This window comes from Leopardus geoffroyi, chromosome E2 (assembly GCF_018350155.1).
Source record: "Leopardus geoffroyi isolate Oge1 chromosome E2, O.geoffroyi_Oge1_pat1.0, whole genome shotgun sequence".
NCBI lineage: Eukaryota > Metazoa > Chordata > Mammalia > Carnivora > Felidae > Leopardus > Leopardus geoffroyi.
This window is the reverse complement of record NC_059335.1, coordinates 238317-253716: the sequence shown is the minus strand read 5'-3', so window position 1 is coordinate 253716 and position 15400 is coordinate 238317. Positions and strand designations below refer to the sequence as shown.

Below are 15400 nucleotides of genomic sequence, written 5' to 3'. Positions count from 1 at the left end.
CCGCGCCAGCGCGTGGTGGCTTCTGGTGTTCGGTTGTTTCTCTGGCAGCTTGCCGTTTTATCGGTGTTGGGGGAGGAACCACGTTGTCTGGCTGTGGATGGTGCCGGGAGGCTCACCGGGCCTGCGGGAACGGGTGCGGGGAAGATTCGGGAGTCGGGGAGATTCCGTCTCCGTGCCCTGTGCACCCCTTGACCCCAGAGAATGTCCTGACTACCCAGGCCCGGATATCCTTAGCAGTAGCGGGGGCGACCGCGCGGGGATGAATGCAAGGACCTCCTTTGGAGCCCGCCCGGGAGTCGTCGCCCTTGGCGTTGTGTCTGCTTTACAGAGCGGGGGACGGAGGCTCAAAGCCACGCGTTCCGAGGTCGTGACCAGCTTGTGGCTGGACTACGGGCGTGACGAGTGAGCCGATCAACTAGTCACGGCTGAAGGATTCTTCCACCCGACCTGACTCGGAGTCCCAGTGTCCTGAGTCCCCGACGGAGCTACAGGCCTCGATGTTCTGGATGATGGAGCGTTCGCAGGTGGGGAGTCTTCATCCCAGAATTCGGTATGTTAAGATGTAGAGGGTACAGACAGAGGGATCTGCATGTGCAAAGATTCGGAGGTGAGACTGACCTGAGAACATTCAGGAAAATTCTCATTCTTCCACTGCATGAAGAGAGGAGTCCTGCCTCTATGCATTGGCTGAATGTGCTGGGAGTCGTAGAAATTTTTGAATAGAAGCGGATATCCATTGTCTGGATTTAGGATTTTGAAAGTATCCCAATGAATACCAAGTAAACATACTGAGTGAACGCACCGGTGGGAGAGGGGTTGTGGCCAGGGGTTGTGAGGATGCTGCTGCAATATTCTTCCAGACAGTTATGATGATGGCCTGTCCAGGGTAGAAGTAGGAGAGGTGAGAGAAGTGATCAGATTTCGGTTAGATTTTCAAGATGAAGTTAATGGGATTTCCTGCTACATGTGATGAGTGAACGTAAGCGGTGGATAACAGACCGTCCCGAGTGTTTAGGAAGAATGAGATGTTGTACGTGGAGATGGGAGTTTGGCAAGAGGAGGATATTTTGGGGAAGATTAGCAGTTGGATTTTGTAGACGTGGACTTCTACGTGCCATGGACACAGAGGGAGTTTTGGTTTGGCCTCCGATCTCCAGGTTGCAGTTCGCTGAGTTCACTGGTGGCCTGGACCAAGGAAGGGCCTGAGAATGGCATTTTGGAAGGAGAGTCTTAGGTTGTGGTTGCAGATAAGTGGCCCTGAGGTGAGTGTGGGGTGTCCGGGATAAGGACCAGTGGCCGGGTGGAGGAGATGGGTGCAGAAAAGGAGAAGCCCTGTCCAAAGACCAATGGATCCGGGGAGAGGGCACATCCAGGAGGAGGGCCCACCCTTTCAGATACGAGAGGGTAAGCAGGCATGTCAGGGGACAAGGTTGGGAGACATAAAGGGAGGTGGCCGCAGGACAGAGACTGGGGTCCCAGGTCCCATGCCCAGTGCTTAGGTTGCATCCGTCTGCTCCCTGGCCTGCTACAGCAAGGCCCACTGACTTTTAAGAAGGTCACATACTGCTTTCAGAAAGAGGGGCTCCTTCATGAGACACAGTAGGGCTACTACGATGACATGGTGCTGTCCCCACCAGGTTAGGCCACTGTGTTCCCCATGGGATATGCGGCTGGTCCTGGTGCTGGCCCATGTCTTGATACGTCTTCTCCCAGACTGCCGTATAAACACCTCCGGTATCTTTTAGGTCCAGGGTCAAAAGCGTCACAACCTGCGTGGCAGATCACATCCAGCTTGGTTATTATCTGGCCGAGTGACCCAGTCGAGGCGTGTTGCTTTTCTTTCTCCTCGGTCACACTTCCTCATTCCAGCAGGTTTTCTGCCAGCTGCCCCTTGTCAGTCCCTGCGATGGCACGTAGACACAGACATGATCACTGATTGTGGGGACAGTGCGCCTGTCCCCTGAGATCTTTCCTGGTTGTTCATTCTGTGAGGTTCACTTCTCCAGATGCGTAAGTGATCCTTATCCACCTCAGTCTGTCATGGGTGAATCATGACAGACCTGGGGCTGGCCTCTCACAAGCCACTTGACCCCCCATAAGAATGGCTGCCTGCACGACCATCAGTGTGGTCGCCCAAGGTGAACATGGCCGGGGGACCTGAACAGGGCACCTTGAATCAGTCCGTGACCAGAGAGGCCCATGGAGGACCAGTCCGGGTCAGTGCAAGACTGGCAGGGGAGGGCCTGTGGCAGCGGGCTCGTCTCTCACCTGGCACCTGGCCTGTGCCCTCTCTTACCCTGGTGCCAAAGTGAGTAGCCACGCCTCTCTTCTGTCATTCTGGAACTTCTTTCTACTTTCCCTTGACTCCTATTTCCTGGCTGACCCCTCTGTATCCTTTTCCTCTCAGCCTTTCGCCTTCTCCCCTTTTATGGTCAGATCCTCCACCATTGGCCTCCCCTTAACGTGTTCTGAGCTGATACGTATCCTTAAGTAGTTCTTGAAAGGGTGCCTGGGCAGCTCAGTCGGTTGAATGTCCAACTCTTGATTTCAACCCAGGTCATGATCCCGGGGTCGTGGGATCAAGCCCCCATCTGGGTCCATGCTGAGTGTGGAGCCTGCTTGAGATATTCTCTCTCTCTCTCTCTCTCCCTCAAAAATTTTTTTAAGGAAAAAGAAAATTTATCTCTTCATGGGACTGCTTGCTTCCTCTAAGGAAGGTGGATATAACGTCAGTGGCTGGACCACCCTCACTGCATAGCACCTGCCTGTCACCAGACACTGAGGCCCTTTTGCAGAACTCACAGAGAACTGACACTGAAGACACACCCAGTAAACACATGGCATATGGAGAGGTGTTCAATCAGTAAAAAATACCAGAATGGGGGGGGCGCCTTGGTGGCTCAGTCGACGGAGCGGCCGACTACAGCTCAGGTCATGATCTCGCGGTTCATGGGTTCAAGCCCCTACGTCAGGCTCTGTGCTGACAGCTCAGAGCCTGGAGCCTGCTTCAGATTCTGTGTCTCCCTCTTTTTCTGCCCCGCTCCTACTCGCACTCTGTCTCTCTCTCAAAAATAAGTAAAACATTAAAAAAAATGTTTTTTTAATTTTCAGAATGGGAAAAAAATCCCAAGTACATTGGGAAGATGGGAAGGCCTTCACCTTTGTCTCCATTCTGAGAGAGCAGAAGTACACTCATGTCTTCAAATGTCATGATTGTTGTAATGTGAGAAAGCCTCCAGCCAGAGCTCTATTCCTTTTGAGAATGAGAATGTTTGCCCCTTAGAAAACACTCATTAAGGCAGGGAGTATGGCCCAGCCTTGAGCAAACTTTTGCATTTCCCCTTGCACCAAAGGAGTCAAGTGCCGAGAATGTGGGCGTCTGCGTTCAGAGCTCTATTCTTGTTAGCACCAAAAGATTCATGCCAGAGAACAGTTGTACAAATGCAGTAACCACCTGAAAGCTCTCAGGAAAATCGAGCCTCTTTCACACAGTCCCCACTGGAGAAAGGCATAAGGAGTGCAGCTGGTGTTGGATAGCCTCCTGGCCCAGATTTAGTCAAGTTTTGCAGCAGCAAGTTACTGCACTGTGAGTGTAGTGAGTAGGAGAGCAAAGCAGCTCCGGCTGGGTCCTGCATAGAAATATTCACACTGGAGAAAGCTCCTGTGTGTACAGCTGGTATGGGAGACTCAGCCACAGCTCCCGCCCACCAACCAGCACAAAACCTTCACTAGTGAAAAGCCATTTTAGGAGCAGTGAATTTAGTAAAGTCTTCAGCTGCCCCCGCCCCCCCCCCTTTTTTTTAACATTTTCTTTTAAATGATGTTTTAAAAACTTCATTCAATATAAAAGAATTAACACCTGAAAAATACCGTATGCAAATAGCCTTCAGCCACAAGTTGTACCTTGTATAGAAGTTATTTTTTTTTTAATTTTTTAACGCTTATTTATTTCTGAGAGGGGGGAGGGGCAGAGAGAGAGGGAGACAGAGGATCCAAAGCAGACTCTGCGCTGTGAGCACAGAGCCTGATGTGGGGCTCGAACCCACAACCATGAGATCATGACCTGAGCTGAAATCAAGAGTCGGCTGTTCAACCGACTGATCCGCCTGGCGCCCCAGAACTTCTACCTGCGGAGATAACTCCACGAATGCCCTGTAGGGGCCCCTATAGGGGCCATACTGTACTTTGTGACCAGCTGTCACACCTCTGGATGCTATGGAAAATGTCCTTCTGTGTTTGATGGTCATCTATTACTCAGTGTAAGCGGCCCCTGTTCCCTGCTTGCCCTCCTCTGGAAGGATGGTGGTGGCCCTGCACCCACTGAAGTGATGTCCTACTGCTCACCCATGACTGAGTTTGGCATGGACGTGACTCTTGCTCTGAGCAAGGGGCCTGATAAGATAGTTCCTGGAGGGCTTCTAGGGAAGTCTTCCCATTGTTTATGGACCTCGTGAAATCTGCCTTTGACATCCGTGATGTCTTCATTGAGTTTCTCCAGGTACTCATAACATACTTTATATGCGTTGCTATCATTACCCAGCTCTGGTACCATGACTTCAGACTGCTCTGCACCATTTGATACTGAATACATCGCCAATTAATTCACCTTTGATATTGGAGTCCTGTTTATCGGGAGTGAATTGGAAACAGAACAGAGTTCTCAGACGGGTTATCAGGTTCCCTATAGCACCTGACAGGGCACAACAGTGTAAGGCATGGAGCATTTCTGACCAGATGTGACCCAATTTGCATTTCTACCCCATGTTCTCTGACAAAGAATGAAAGCCTCTGTGTTCTGAAGCTTCTCACCTGGAGTTCGCCTGGAAAAGCCAGTCAGCAGTCTGGAAGAAGCAAGATAATGGTTTGTGTTTTCGGAAATGTCTCTTCCACCCAGCAGTGGTGAAAGGAAGCACTCTGAAGGCCAGACCCTGGTAATATATCATCCACTTGTGTTTGTACAAGGATGAATTGAGTACTGTAAATGGGTAAAGAATACTGAGTGTGAGGAAATAAGGTGTGGGGAGCCTGGTGAACTGTTTCGATGTCTGGGCCTTTGCAGGATTGAGGTGTGCAGGTGTTGGGGCGCCTGGGTGGCTCAGTCAGTTAAGTGTCTGACTTTGGCTCAGGTCATGATATTGCGGTTTGTGGGTTTGAGCCCCGTGTCAGGCTCTGTGCTGACAGCTCAGAGCCTGGAGCCTGCTTCGGATTCTGTGTCTCCTCTCTCTGCCCCTCCTCTGCTCATGCTCTGTCTCTCTCTCAAAAATAGATAAACATTAAAAAAAAAAAAAGTGTGCAGGTGTAGATCTGTATGTCTCCCACAGCTGTAGTCAACATATTTTTTATGCATTCCTGTCCTCTCTTAGTGGGCTAGATACTTTTGGTCATCACCATGTGGTCAGGAACTCCAGGACTGTGGGAAAGAACAGCCCATAGCCTTTTTGTTAAATGGCTTTATTGAAGTATAATTCACATACTATAGAATACATCCATTATAATTGCATAATTAATGATTTTTAGTAAAATTATAGAGTTGTGCAACCATTATTATCTCACCCCATTCCCATTGCCTCAAAATGTGCGGTTGAACACTTTTTTTTTAAGCTTATTTGTTTAATTTGAGAGAGGGAGAGAGAGAGCATGAGCCGAGGAAGAGCAGAGAGAGAGAGTATCCCAAGCAGGCTCCATGCTGTCAGCATAGAACCCCATGTGGGGCTTGAACTCACAAATCCACGAGATCATGACTTGAGCCAGAATCAAGAGTAGGACGCCTAACCAAGTGAGCCACGTAGGTGCCCCTGGACACTTATATAGCCAAAACCACTCCCATCCTCAGCCCCTGGCAACCACTAATCCATGTTATATCTCTATACTTTTGCCTTTCCTGATATTTGGTATCAATGGAATCATATAATATATATCCCTTTGTGTGTCATTTCTGTCACTTAGCATAATGTTGTTGAGGGTTTTGTTTTTTGTTTTTTTGTTGTTTTTTGTTTGTTTGTTTGTTTTTGCTTTTTATTTTTTATTTATTTATTTATTTTTTAATGTTTATTTTTGAGACAGAGAGAGACAGAGCATGAGCAGGGGAGGGGCAGAGAGAGAGGGAGACACAGAATTGGAAGCAGGCTCCAGGCTCTGAGCCATCAGCCCAGAGCCCAAGGCGGGGCTCGAACTCACGGACCGCGAGATCGTGACCTGAGCTGAAGTCGGACGCCCAACCGACTGAGCCACCCAGGCGCCCCTTGTTTTTGCTTTTTAAACTTTATTCTGGAGGTGCCTAACTGGCTTAGTCTGTTCTTGAGGTTTATTCATGTTATGTTATATATCAGTATTTTATTCCATTTTATTGCTGAATAATATTCCCTTGTATGGATATACCACATTTTATTTGTCATTAATTGATAGACAACAGTTCTTGGTCATTACAAATAATGCTGCTAGGCGTATTTGCTTACAAGTCTTTCTGTAGATGTATGTTTTCATGTTGCTTGGGTAGATTCTGTAGGGGCTGAGGGCAGGCTGCCCCAAGATGGGCCTCTTAAGCATAAAGATTATTTTGAGTTAGGGGCGCCTGGGTAGCTCAGTCACTTAAGCGTCCAACTTTTTATTTCTGCTTGGGTTGTGATCTCATAGTTGGGGAATTCAACTCCCGCGTCGGGTTCTGCACCGGCAGCGCAGGGCCTGCTTGGGATTCTCTCTCTGCTTCTCTCTCTCTCTCTCTCTCTCCAAATAAATAATTTTTTTTTTTAAGTAATCAAAACCCAGCAGATGCAGGAAAAGCTCTCTGCCTTTCCCACAACTGTCTAGTTTACATTGGAAGGAGAACCTGTAATAGGAAGAGAGCTATTAACAGACACTTCCCTTTGCCTAAGGAATTTATCTGCCTCATAGAGCAAACTTGTGTTTCTAAACGTCTTTCACCTTCTTGCTAAAAGCTTTCTCCTTTTCATATCCTCAGACCTCTGCCCCTCTCCTCAGCTCATGTGAGCTTCATGTGCCCCATTGTCTTTGGAATGTCATGTCTGTGGATTCCCTGTATATGCACTCATTAAATATTTTCTCCTGTTAATCTGTCTCATGTCCATTTGGTTCTAAGTCCATTTAGAAGGATTGTAGAGGGGCGCCTGGGTGGCGCAGTCGGTTAAGCGTCCCATTTCAGCCAGGTCACGATCTCGCGGTCCGTGAGTTCGAGCCCCGCGTCGGGCTCTGGGCTGATGGCTCAGAGTCTGGAACCTGTTTCCGATTCTGTGTCTCCCTCTCTCTCTGCCCCTCCCCCGTTCATGCTCTGTCTCTCTCTGTCCCAAAAATAAATAAACGTTGAAAAAAAAAAATTAAAAAAACAAAAAAAAAAAAAGAAGGATTGTAGAGCAGAGGAAGGTCTTTCTGCCTGACAGTTTCTAGGAATGGAACTGCCGAGTGAAGTTCACGTTTAACTCTTTACTGCCAAATTTTTCCAAAGCGTCTCTACTATTTTATATTCCCACCAGCACTGTAGAACCGTTCCATTTTCTCCACCTCCCTGCCAATACTTGGTGTTGCCATACTAGCGTGAAGTGGTATCTCAATGGATTTTTTTAAATTGTGGTAAAATATACACAAAACATCTATTTTTAAGTGTTATTTATTTTGAGAGTGAGAGAAAGTGTGAGTGGGGGAGGGGCAGAGAGAGGAGAGAATCTCGAGCAGATTCTGCACTATCCGTGTGGAGCCCAATTCGGGGCTCAAACCCACAAATCTCGAGATCATGACCTGAGCTGAAGTTGGACACTTAACTGACTGAGCCACCCAGGTGCCCCTAAAACTTCTATTTTTAGGTGTATAGTTCAATGACATTAAGTAAACACATAGTTCTACAACTATCACTCCTAAACATCTCTACAACTTTTTCATTATTATAAACTGAAACTCTGTGCCCATCAAATAATAGTCTCAAGGGGATTTTAATGTATATTCTCCTAATGAATAATGATGTCAGGCATCTTTTCTTGTGCTTTCTTTGATAAAATGTCTACTCAAATCTTTTTGCTCATTTTTACTTGGGTTGTCTTTTTTTTTTCTTTCATTTTTTTGATGGTTTATTCATTTTTCAGAGACAGAGAGACAGAGCATGAGCAGGGGAGGGGCAGAGAGAGAGGGAGGCACAGAATCTGAAACAGGCTCCAGGCTCTGAGCTGTCAGTACAGAGCCTGACCTGGGGCCCAGACTCACGGACGGCAAGATCATGACCTGAGCTGAAGTTGGACTCTTAACCAACCGAGCCACCCAGGTGCCCCTACTTGGGTTGTCTTCTTATTGAGTTGTTCAAATTCTTTATATATTCTGTATTAAGACTCCATATATATGTACAGGTGTTTCATCTCGGCCTGTAGCTTGTTTTAATTTTTTTTTTAATGTTTATTTATTTTTGAGAGAGAGAGAAAGACAGAGCATGAGCAGGGGAGGGACAGAGAGAGAGAGGGAGACACAGAATCCAGAGCAGGCTCCAGGCTCTGAGCTATCAGCACAGAGCCTGACATGGGGCTCGAACTCATGAACTGCAAGATCATGACCTGAGCCAAAGTCAGACACTTAACCAACTGAGCCACCTAGGTGCCCCTTGTTTTAATTTTCATAATGACATCTTTTGAAGAGCAATATTTTCATTTTTATTTATTTTTTAAATGTAAACTCTATGCCCAACATGGGGCTTGAAGTCACAACCCTGACATCAAGAATAGCATACTCTACTGACTGAGCCAGCCAGGTGCCCCTTGAAAAGCAATATTTTACATTGTGATGAAGTCTAATTTGTTAGTTTTTCCTTTTATGTTTTGTCTTCTGGTTCATATCTAAAAAATTATTTGCCTAACTCAGTCAAAATTTTTCTCCTATTAGTTTTATAGTTTTAGCTCTTACATTTCCATTTATGGTCCATTCTATGAGAATTTTTTTTTTAATTTTTTTTTTTAACGTTTATTTATTTTTGAGACAGAGAGAGACAGAGCATGAACAGGGGAGGGGCAGAGAGAGAGGGAGACACAGAATCGGAAACAGGCTCCAGGCTCTGAGCGGTCAGCACAGAGCCCGACGCGGGGCTCGAACTCACGGACGGTGAGATCATGACCTGAGCCGAAGTCAGACGCTTAACCGACCAAGCCACCCGGGCGCCCCTATGATAACTTTTTTAATATTTATTTTGAGAGAGAGAGAAAAAACTCAAGTGGGGGAGGAGCAGAGAGGAAGAGAGAGAATCCCAAGAAGGCTCCATGCTCTCAGCATGGAGCCCTACATGGGGCTTGATCCCACACCTGTGAGATCATGACCTGAGTTGAAATCAAAAGACAGACACTTAACTGAGCAACTCAGGCACCCCTCATATGTCTTCTTTAGTGAAGTGAGTGTTCAAGTCACTGACCATTTTTTTTTTTTTTAAATTAGGTTGTCTTTTCGGGGCGCCTGGGTGGCACAGTCGGTTGAGCGTCCGACTTCAGCCAGGTCACGATCTCGCGGTCCGGGAGTTCGAGCCCCACGTCGGGCTCTGGGCTGATGGCTCAGAGCCTGGAGCCTGTTTCCGATTCTGTGTCTCCCTCTCTCTCTGCCCCTCCCCCGTTCATGCTCTGTCTCTCTCTGTCCCAAAAATAAATAAAAAACGTTGAAAAAAAATTAAAAAAAAAAATCAGGTTGTCTTTTGTAAGTGTTCCTCATAGGTTCTAGATTCACATCCCTTGTTAGGATTTGTTTTGCAGATAGTTCTTCCAGTTTATGGCTTGCATTTTCATTTTGTTGAAGTGACTATTGAGAAGCAAAAGTTTGGGCGCCTGGATGGCTCAGTTGGTTTAAGCTTCTGACTTTGGCTCAGGTCATGATCTCACAGTCGTGGGTTTGAGCCCCATGTTGGGCTCTGTGCTGACAGCTTGGAGCCTGGAGCCTGCTTCAGATTCTGTGTCTCCCTGTCTCTGCCCCTCCCCTACTCTCATTCTGTGTTTCTCTCTCTCAAAAATAAACATTTTAAAAAAAGAAAAGCAAAAGTTAAAAATTTTTATTAAGTCCAATTGATTTATCTTTTTCTTCTCATGCTTTTTGTTATACTTAAATACACTAAATCTGAGGGCTGACCAGAACCTTTTAATACAAGGACCTTTGCCTATAGTTCTCGGGCATTCACTTTCGAATGTCCCCTTTCTGTAAAGAGAGCTTTCCTATGATTCTTCCTTTCTGATCTTATCCTCTAATAAACTTCTGCCTGCTACTAAAAAAAAGAAAAGAAAAGAAATCCACCAAATCCAAGATCACTATGTTTTCTTCTAGATTTTTTATTGTTATGAGTTTTATGCTTACATCTATGATCAATTTTGAGTTAACTTTTGCATATGACTTGAGGCAAGCTTACAGGTTTGCTGTTGTTACATATGGCAATTCAGTTGTTCTAGCACTATTGGTTGAAAAGATTACCTTTTTCCTATTGAATTGTCTTGTCTGTTTTGGTACATGGAGCCCTAAAATCCACTTGGTATCTGCTTTCTGGCACCGAGTGGATCTGGGGGCTCAAATGATGTCCGAAGGGCTGCCTCTGACCATCTCTCAATACTTCCTTCTTCTGTGGCTGGTTCAAAGGACAGCCTTCCTGTAGAGTTAAGATGAACATTAGTAGCCCAGTTCATAGGTGCTCAGAGCCATGAGGGCTTTGTTTTAGATGTTCAGGCACATGCACGTGCATGCACACACACAGCTCCACAGACACAGACATGCATACGCGCGCACACACACACACACACACACACAGTAGGCCAGCTGCCTTGCACAGAGCCCTGGTGGGGAGAGCAAAAGTCAGATTCAGATTGGGACTACTTCACCAAATCAAGGACTCTTTGCCAAAATACTTCGTTTTACAAGACACACGCCTAGGTGACCATTCAGGAAAAGGGATTGAGTTCTGATGACAAATGTCTGTCCTATGTTGCTTGCAGGTGTGGGCTCCACATGGCGCAGCTGAACATTAACTCTAATCCCAAGGAGCCCTTCCATGTTGGCAGGAGGCAGTTGTTACGACCAGGAGGGAGAGCCTGAGCAGACCAAGGATCCCTCGTACTTCATCACGATGGGGAGACTTTGAGCTCCATGTAAATTGGTCCTCTGGGGACATCAAACTCTCAGAACCAACAGGCCTTTGTTTGCTATGTTCTGGCACCACCAGGGAAATATTGAGGTTCCAATAAGTTGGCTGATGTACAGAGAGCCGTGGTGAGGAGACTAGAAGGCAGATAAAAGACTTCATTCGTGCATTGGGAGCACTGTTATGAGGTCTAACCATAGCTAAAACGTGGGTTCAAGGAGTTGAGCTCTTGATGACCCACGATCCCTTTGCTTGGAAGCCTGAGGCCTCAAGGTTCAAATGGGCTTTAGTTCTAACCGCAAGCCCCCATGTTAATAGAAGGCAATTATTGGGGCACCTGGGTGACTCAGTCAGTTTTGTCTGACTCTTGATTTGGGCTCAGGTCATGATCTCTGCAGTTTGTGAGATTGAGCCCCACATTTGGCTGTGTGCTGACAGCACAGCGCCTGCTTGGGATTCTCTCCCACTCTCTCTGCCCCTCCCCTGCTTGCATATGCTCTGTCTCTCAAAGTAAATAAAATAAAACTTAAACAAGAAAACAGAAGGCAATTATTATACCCAGAAGGTCCAGGAGTGCCATACCTTGGGATGTGGGGAGCACTTAGGCAGACCTGCCACATGCCTGGGACCCTGCCATCCCTCATATGGTCAGCTTCAGGGAACTGGAGGATCCCAAGTGGAGTGGCAACAGCAGTACCATTGCCCCTGCCACATGTTCTCAGGTAAACACTGCACCAAAAGCCTTCATGTCTTGGGATCCTGGGGCTCCAGACAGCCTGGTTCGTTTATTTTCTGACACTTGAAAGTATTGAACCAGGAGATATGCAGCCCATATATATCGGTTGCATATATACCTATAAGTTTTGTAAAGAAGCTTTCAACATTTATGAAATCAAAAGGCTTCACATAAACATATGGTTCCCTCACTCCTCTTGGAAAACCAGAAAATGGGGGCAAGCATATATTGATTCCATGATCTCTGACTCCTGTACCCGGGGACAGCCCTGCTTCAGTGGCAGCAAAAAATAGCAGACGATGAAGATCATGGACACTACACTCACCTGGAATATTGGCTGGGCTACAAAAATCCTGAACTACAAGATGTCCCTTTTCTCAGGCCCAGGGTTCCTCCCTGTGCAGTAAGGGCCTTGAAGTGACCAGTGCAGGAAGGCTACAGGAATCCACACCACCATTTGCTCAGGCAGTGAGCAACATACCACTGTTATGTCCTTTGTTCTAGAGGATAAGATGAGAGTATGCAGGACTTCCTAAGACCTGCAGAGCAGAGTCTCTCCTATGGCCAAAGTCACTGTCCACAAACTTGGCAGACAATCCAAATCAGGTTTTTTTCAATTGCTTTTTGTTTGTTTGTTTTCAAAGAGCTGTTGTTTCTTCATCTTTTGTGGTATAAATTCCACCATGGCTGATTGAACTCAACTAAATGTTGAGTTGAACACAACCAGTTCTTGTGAGTGGGTGTGATGTAGCCCAGGCATAGCACCAGCCATTATCTCCTCTGTTTGCCAGTGTCCCTGACCTCAAAACCAGTGTTTCTGTGCCCACTGAAACAGGTTCTACCTGCCTCCTGAAGATCTTACGTGCAGTGATACCTACCTACAGATTTTGGACATCAGGGGCCTTACTCCTGGACAGTAGCCCCTCAATTCTACTGGAGGATGTGGGACATACCCAGGAACAAGGTACCCAACTCCTGCTGCCCAGGAAGTACTGGCGAATGTCCAAAGCTCTGGGTCTTACAGGTTGTCCTGGCATCCAGGACACAAGATCTGACCCAGAGACTTTCAGCCTGTCCCAGAAGCCCTTGGGCCTAGACTGCAATCTATTCCTTGCCATCCCACTGTTCAAGTTGAGGCCTCCCAAAAGACCTTCTCCCTTTTTATCCTGTTAGAGCCCAATTCATTCTCCATTTCCCACACACACAATGGATGGAGTCCCAGTATTAAAGATGGCTTCAATAGTAAGGCCTTTATTACCACACACTCTGGAGGCAGGCAGTTCCAGGGTTGGTTGATTTGGATACTGGACAATTCCACTGCAGGCACCATCTGTAGACTCAACGATGGCCACGATAAAAGGGAAACTTCTTCTGCAAGTCCTCACACTCCGGGTCAGATCCTCCTGGGGAGAACAAGGTCAGGACTGTGCCTGAACTACTAGAGACAGGGCAAAGATGGAAAATGAGGCCACCCCCAAAGAGCTTCCATCACTCATGTCTCCCTCCAGGGAATGAGAGAGCACAAGATCAGCCTTCCCTGAGTATGTTGACATGATAGTTACACGCTGTGGGAAGATCTGCTGGCTGGCAGAAGTGAGATGGCATCTGGCAGTGACGTAATCTGGCAAAGCGCCTGGACAGGTCAGAAAGTGTGGTGAAGCTCCTGAAAGCTTCCATGTATCTGGCAATCTCCTGGTAGGGGTATTAGGATATTCAAGTTTCGACTTTTGGCTTATGGCTTCTTTACAAAGGTTCCTTTCACAGAAGTTTTCTTAGGAGTGAATCCTTTTAAGGTGAGCAAGGTGAAAGCCCCAGCTAGTTAGTGGTTTTCCACATTTGCCACACTCCTAAGTGTTTTCTTTGGTGTGACCTTTCTGGTACTGAGTGAGGCTAGCGCTCTGGCTGAAGGCTTTCCTATGTCCACTGCACTCCAAAGGCTCTTTTCCAATATGACCCTTCTGGTGTTTAGAGAGGTTTGAGCTGTAGCGGAAAGCTTTTTCCGCATTTGTTACACTCGTAAGGCTTTGTCTCCAGTGTGAACTCTCTGGTGCTGACTGAGGATGGAGCTTTCACTGAAAGCTTTCCCACACTGACTGCACTCATAAGGCCTTTTTCCAGTGTGAACTTTCTGGTGTTTAACAAGGTTAGAGCTATAGCTGAAGGCTTTTCCACATTCACTACACTTATAAGGCCTCTCTCTAGTGTGAACCTTCTCGTGCTGAATGAAGGCAGAGCTTTGACTGAAGGCTTTCCCACATCCCGAACACTCATAAGGCTTTTCTCCAGTGTGAATTCGCTGGTGTGGAACAAGGTTGGAGGGGCAACTGAAGGCTTTCCCACATTGGTTGCATTTATAAGGTCTTTCTCCAGTATGACTCCTTTGGTGCAGAATAAGTTTGGAGGTTTGCCGGAAAGCGTTTCCACATTCACTGCACTCAAAAGGCGCTTCTGTGTTGTGAACTTTCTGGTGCCGAACAAGATGAGAGCTGTTAATGAAGGCTTTCCCACATTCTTTGCACTCATAAGGCCTTTCCCCCGTGTGTATTTTCTCGTGCTCAACAAAGTCAGCAACACAGCTAAAGACTCACCGGCACGGTCTACACTCATAAGGTCTTTCTGGGTTGTGAACTTTCTGGTGCCGAAAAACATGGAAGCAGCGAGTGAAGGCCTTCCCGCGCCAGCCACATCCATAAGGCCGTTCTCCAGTGTGACCTCTCTGGTGCTGAACGAGTGAGTGTTTCCGGTGAAGGCTTTCCCACATTCACTGCAACTGTGATGCATTTTTCCAGTATGAACTTTCTGATGTGTCCTCAGTTTTAAAAGCTGGCTGAAGGCCTTCCCACATTCCTTACACACATGGGACGTTTCCCCATTGTGTTTTTTTTTTGTGATGAACAAAGGTTGAGTCCTCTTTAGGGGCATTTCTTGTTGGCCATCTGAAGGGTCTTTGTTTGGAGTGAGTTATCAGGTGGTCAAGGAGCATAAACGCCTTCAGAAAGGCTCCCCCACAGTTGCTGCACTTGAAGGGCTTCTGTGTGGCACCGACTGCCTGCTGCTGCTGGCAACTGGTGCTGGGTTAGAAGGCCTCCTTGCGTGCGGGGCTCCTGTTCAGCTTCCCCGTAGTGTGAGTGGTCTGATGCTGGAGGAGGTCCTGGCTGCATGTGAAGAGTTTTTCTTCACTGTGCTCCTTCTGGTGCTGGTGAGAGTTTGTACTGAGCCAGAAGCCTCTCCCACATGTCTCACATTTGTATGGCTTCTGCCTAGGGTGTATTGCCTGATGCTTAGCCAGGTATAATACGTCTTTCAAGACCAGGCCATACATGTCACAAGCGGGTGGAAGGCCACACATGTCCTTCTGGGTGGAAAGACCTGCCTTAGGGGTTCTGAACTGAAACACTCCTGAAACACACTGTTCAAGAGGGGCTTTTTCATTCCATACCAACAACCTGAAGGCAGAGAAATGCTGGTGAAGTATATGTAGGCTTTGTTGGGAGGGGGCAGCCCCTTTACAGATGTGGATCTGACAAACTCAGGAATGAGTCTGTAGGATCAAGTCAGGATGAGGTAGAGCT

At 47.1% G+C, this 15400-nt stretch overlaps 1 protein-coding gene and 2 long non-coding RNA genes across 3 annotated transcripts; 2 read left to right on the top strand and 1 right to left on the bottom strand.

Annotated features, from left to right (window-relative positions):
• The first annotated feature begins 5 nt into the window (after positions 1-5).
• LOC123577960 lies at positions 6-2863 on the top strand. Its single transcript, XR_006702171.1, has 2 exons — positions 6-550; positions 2668-2863. It is a non-coding gene; the product is annotated as an uncharacterized LOC123577960 (long non-coding RNA).
• Positions 2864-6700: 3837 nt separating this feature from the next.
• LOC123577949 lies at positions 6701-7614 on the top strand. Its single transcript, XR_006702155.1, has 2 exons — positions 6701-7112; positions 7356-7614. It is a non-coding gene; the product is annotated as an uncharacterized LOC123577949 (long non-coding RNA).
• A 5438-nt stretch (positions 7615-13052) lies between these two features.
• LOC123578444 (putative zinc finger protein 286B) lies at positions 13053-14609 on the bottom strand. The gene is made up of 2 exons (XM_045441319.1): positions 14507-14609; positions 13053-14411 (listed from the first exon to the last, which is right to left on the bottom strand). Exons 1-2 carry the CDS (start codon positions 14607-14609, stop codon positions 13837-13839), a joined length of 678 nt encoding a protein of 225 aa, XP_045297275.1. The 3' UTR covers positions 13053-13836.
• Between the last annotated feature and the right edge of the window lie 791 nt (positions 14610-15400).

Bases quoted from the DNA above. Each gene is read 5' to 3' on its own strand.
- LOC123578444 (XM_045441319.1), bottom strand. From the start codon at position 14,609: ATGCATCACAGTTGCAGTGAATGTGGGAAAGCCTTCACCGGAAACACT. The intron at 14,412-14,506 runs GCGCGGGAAGGC...CGTGCCGGTGAG, and splicing joins CGGCCTTATGGATGTGGCTG to TCTTTAGCTGTGTTGCTGAC.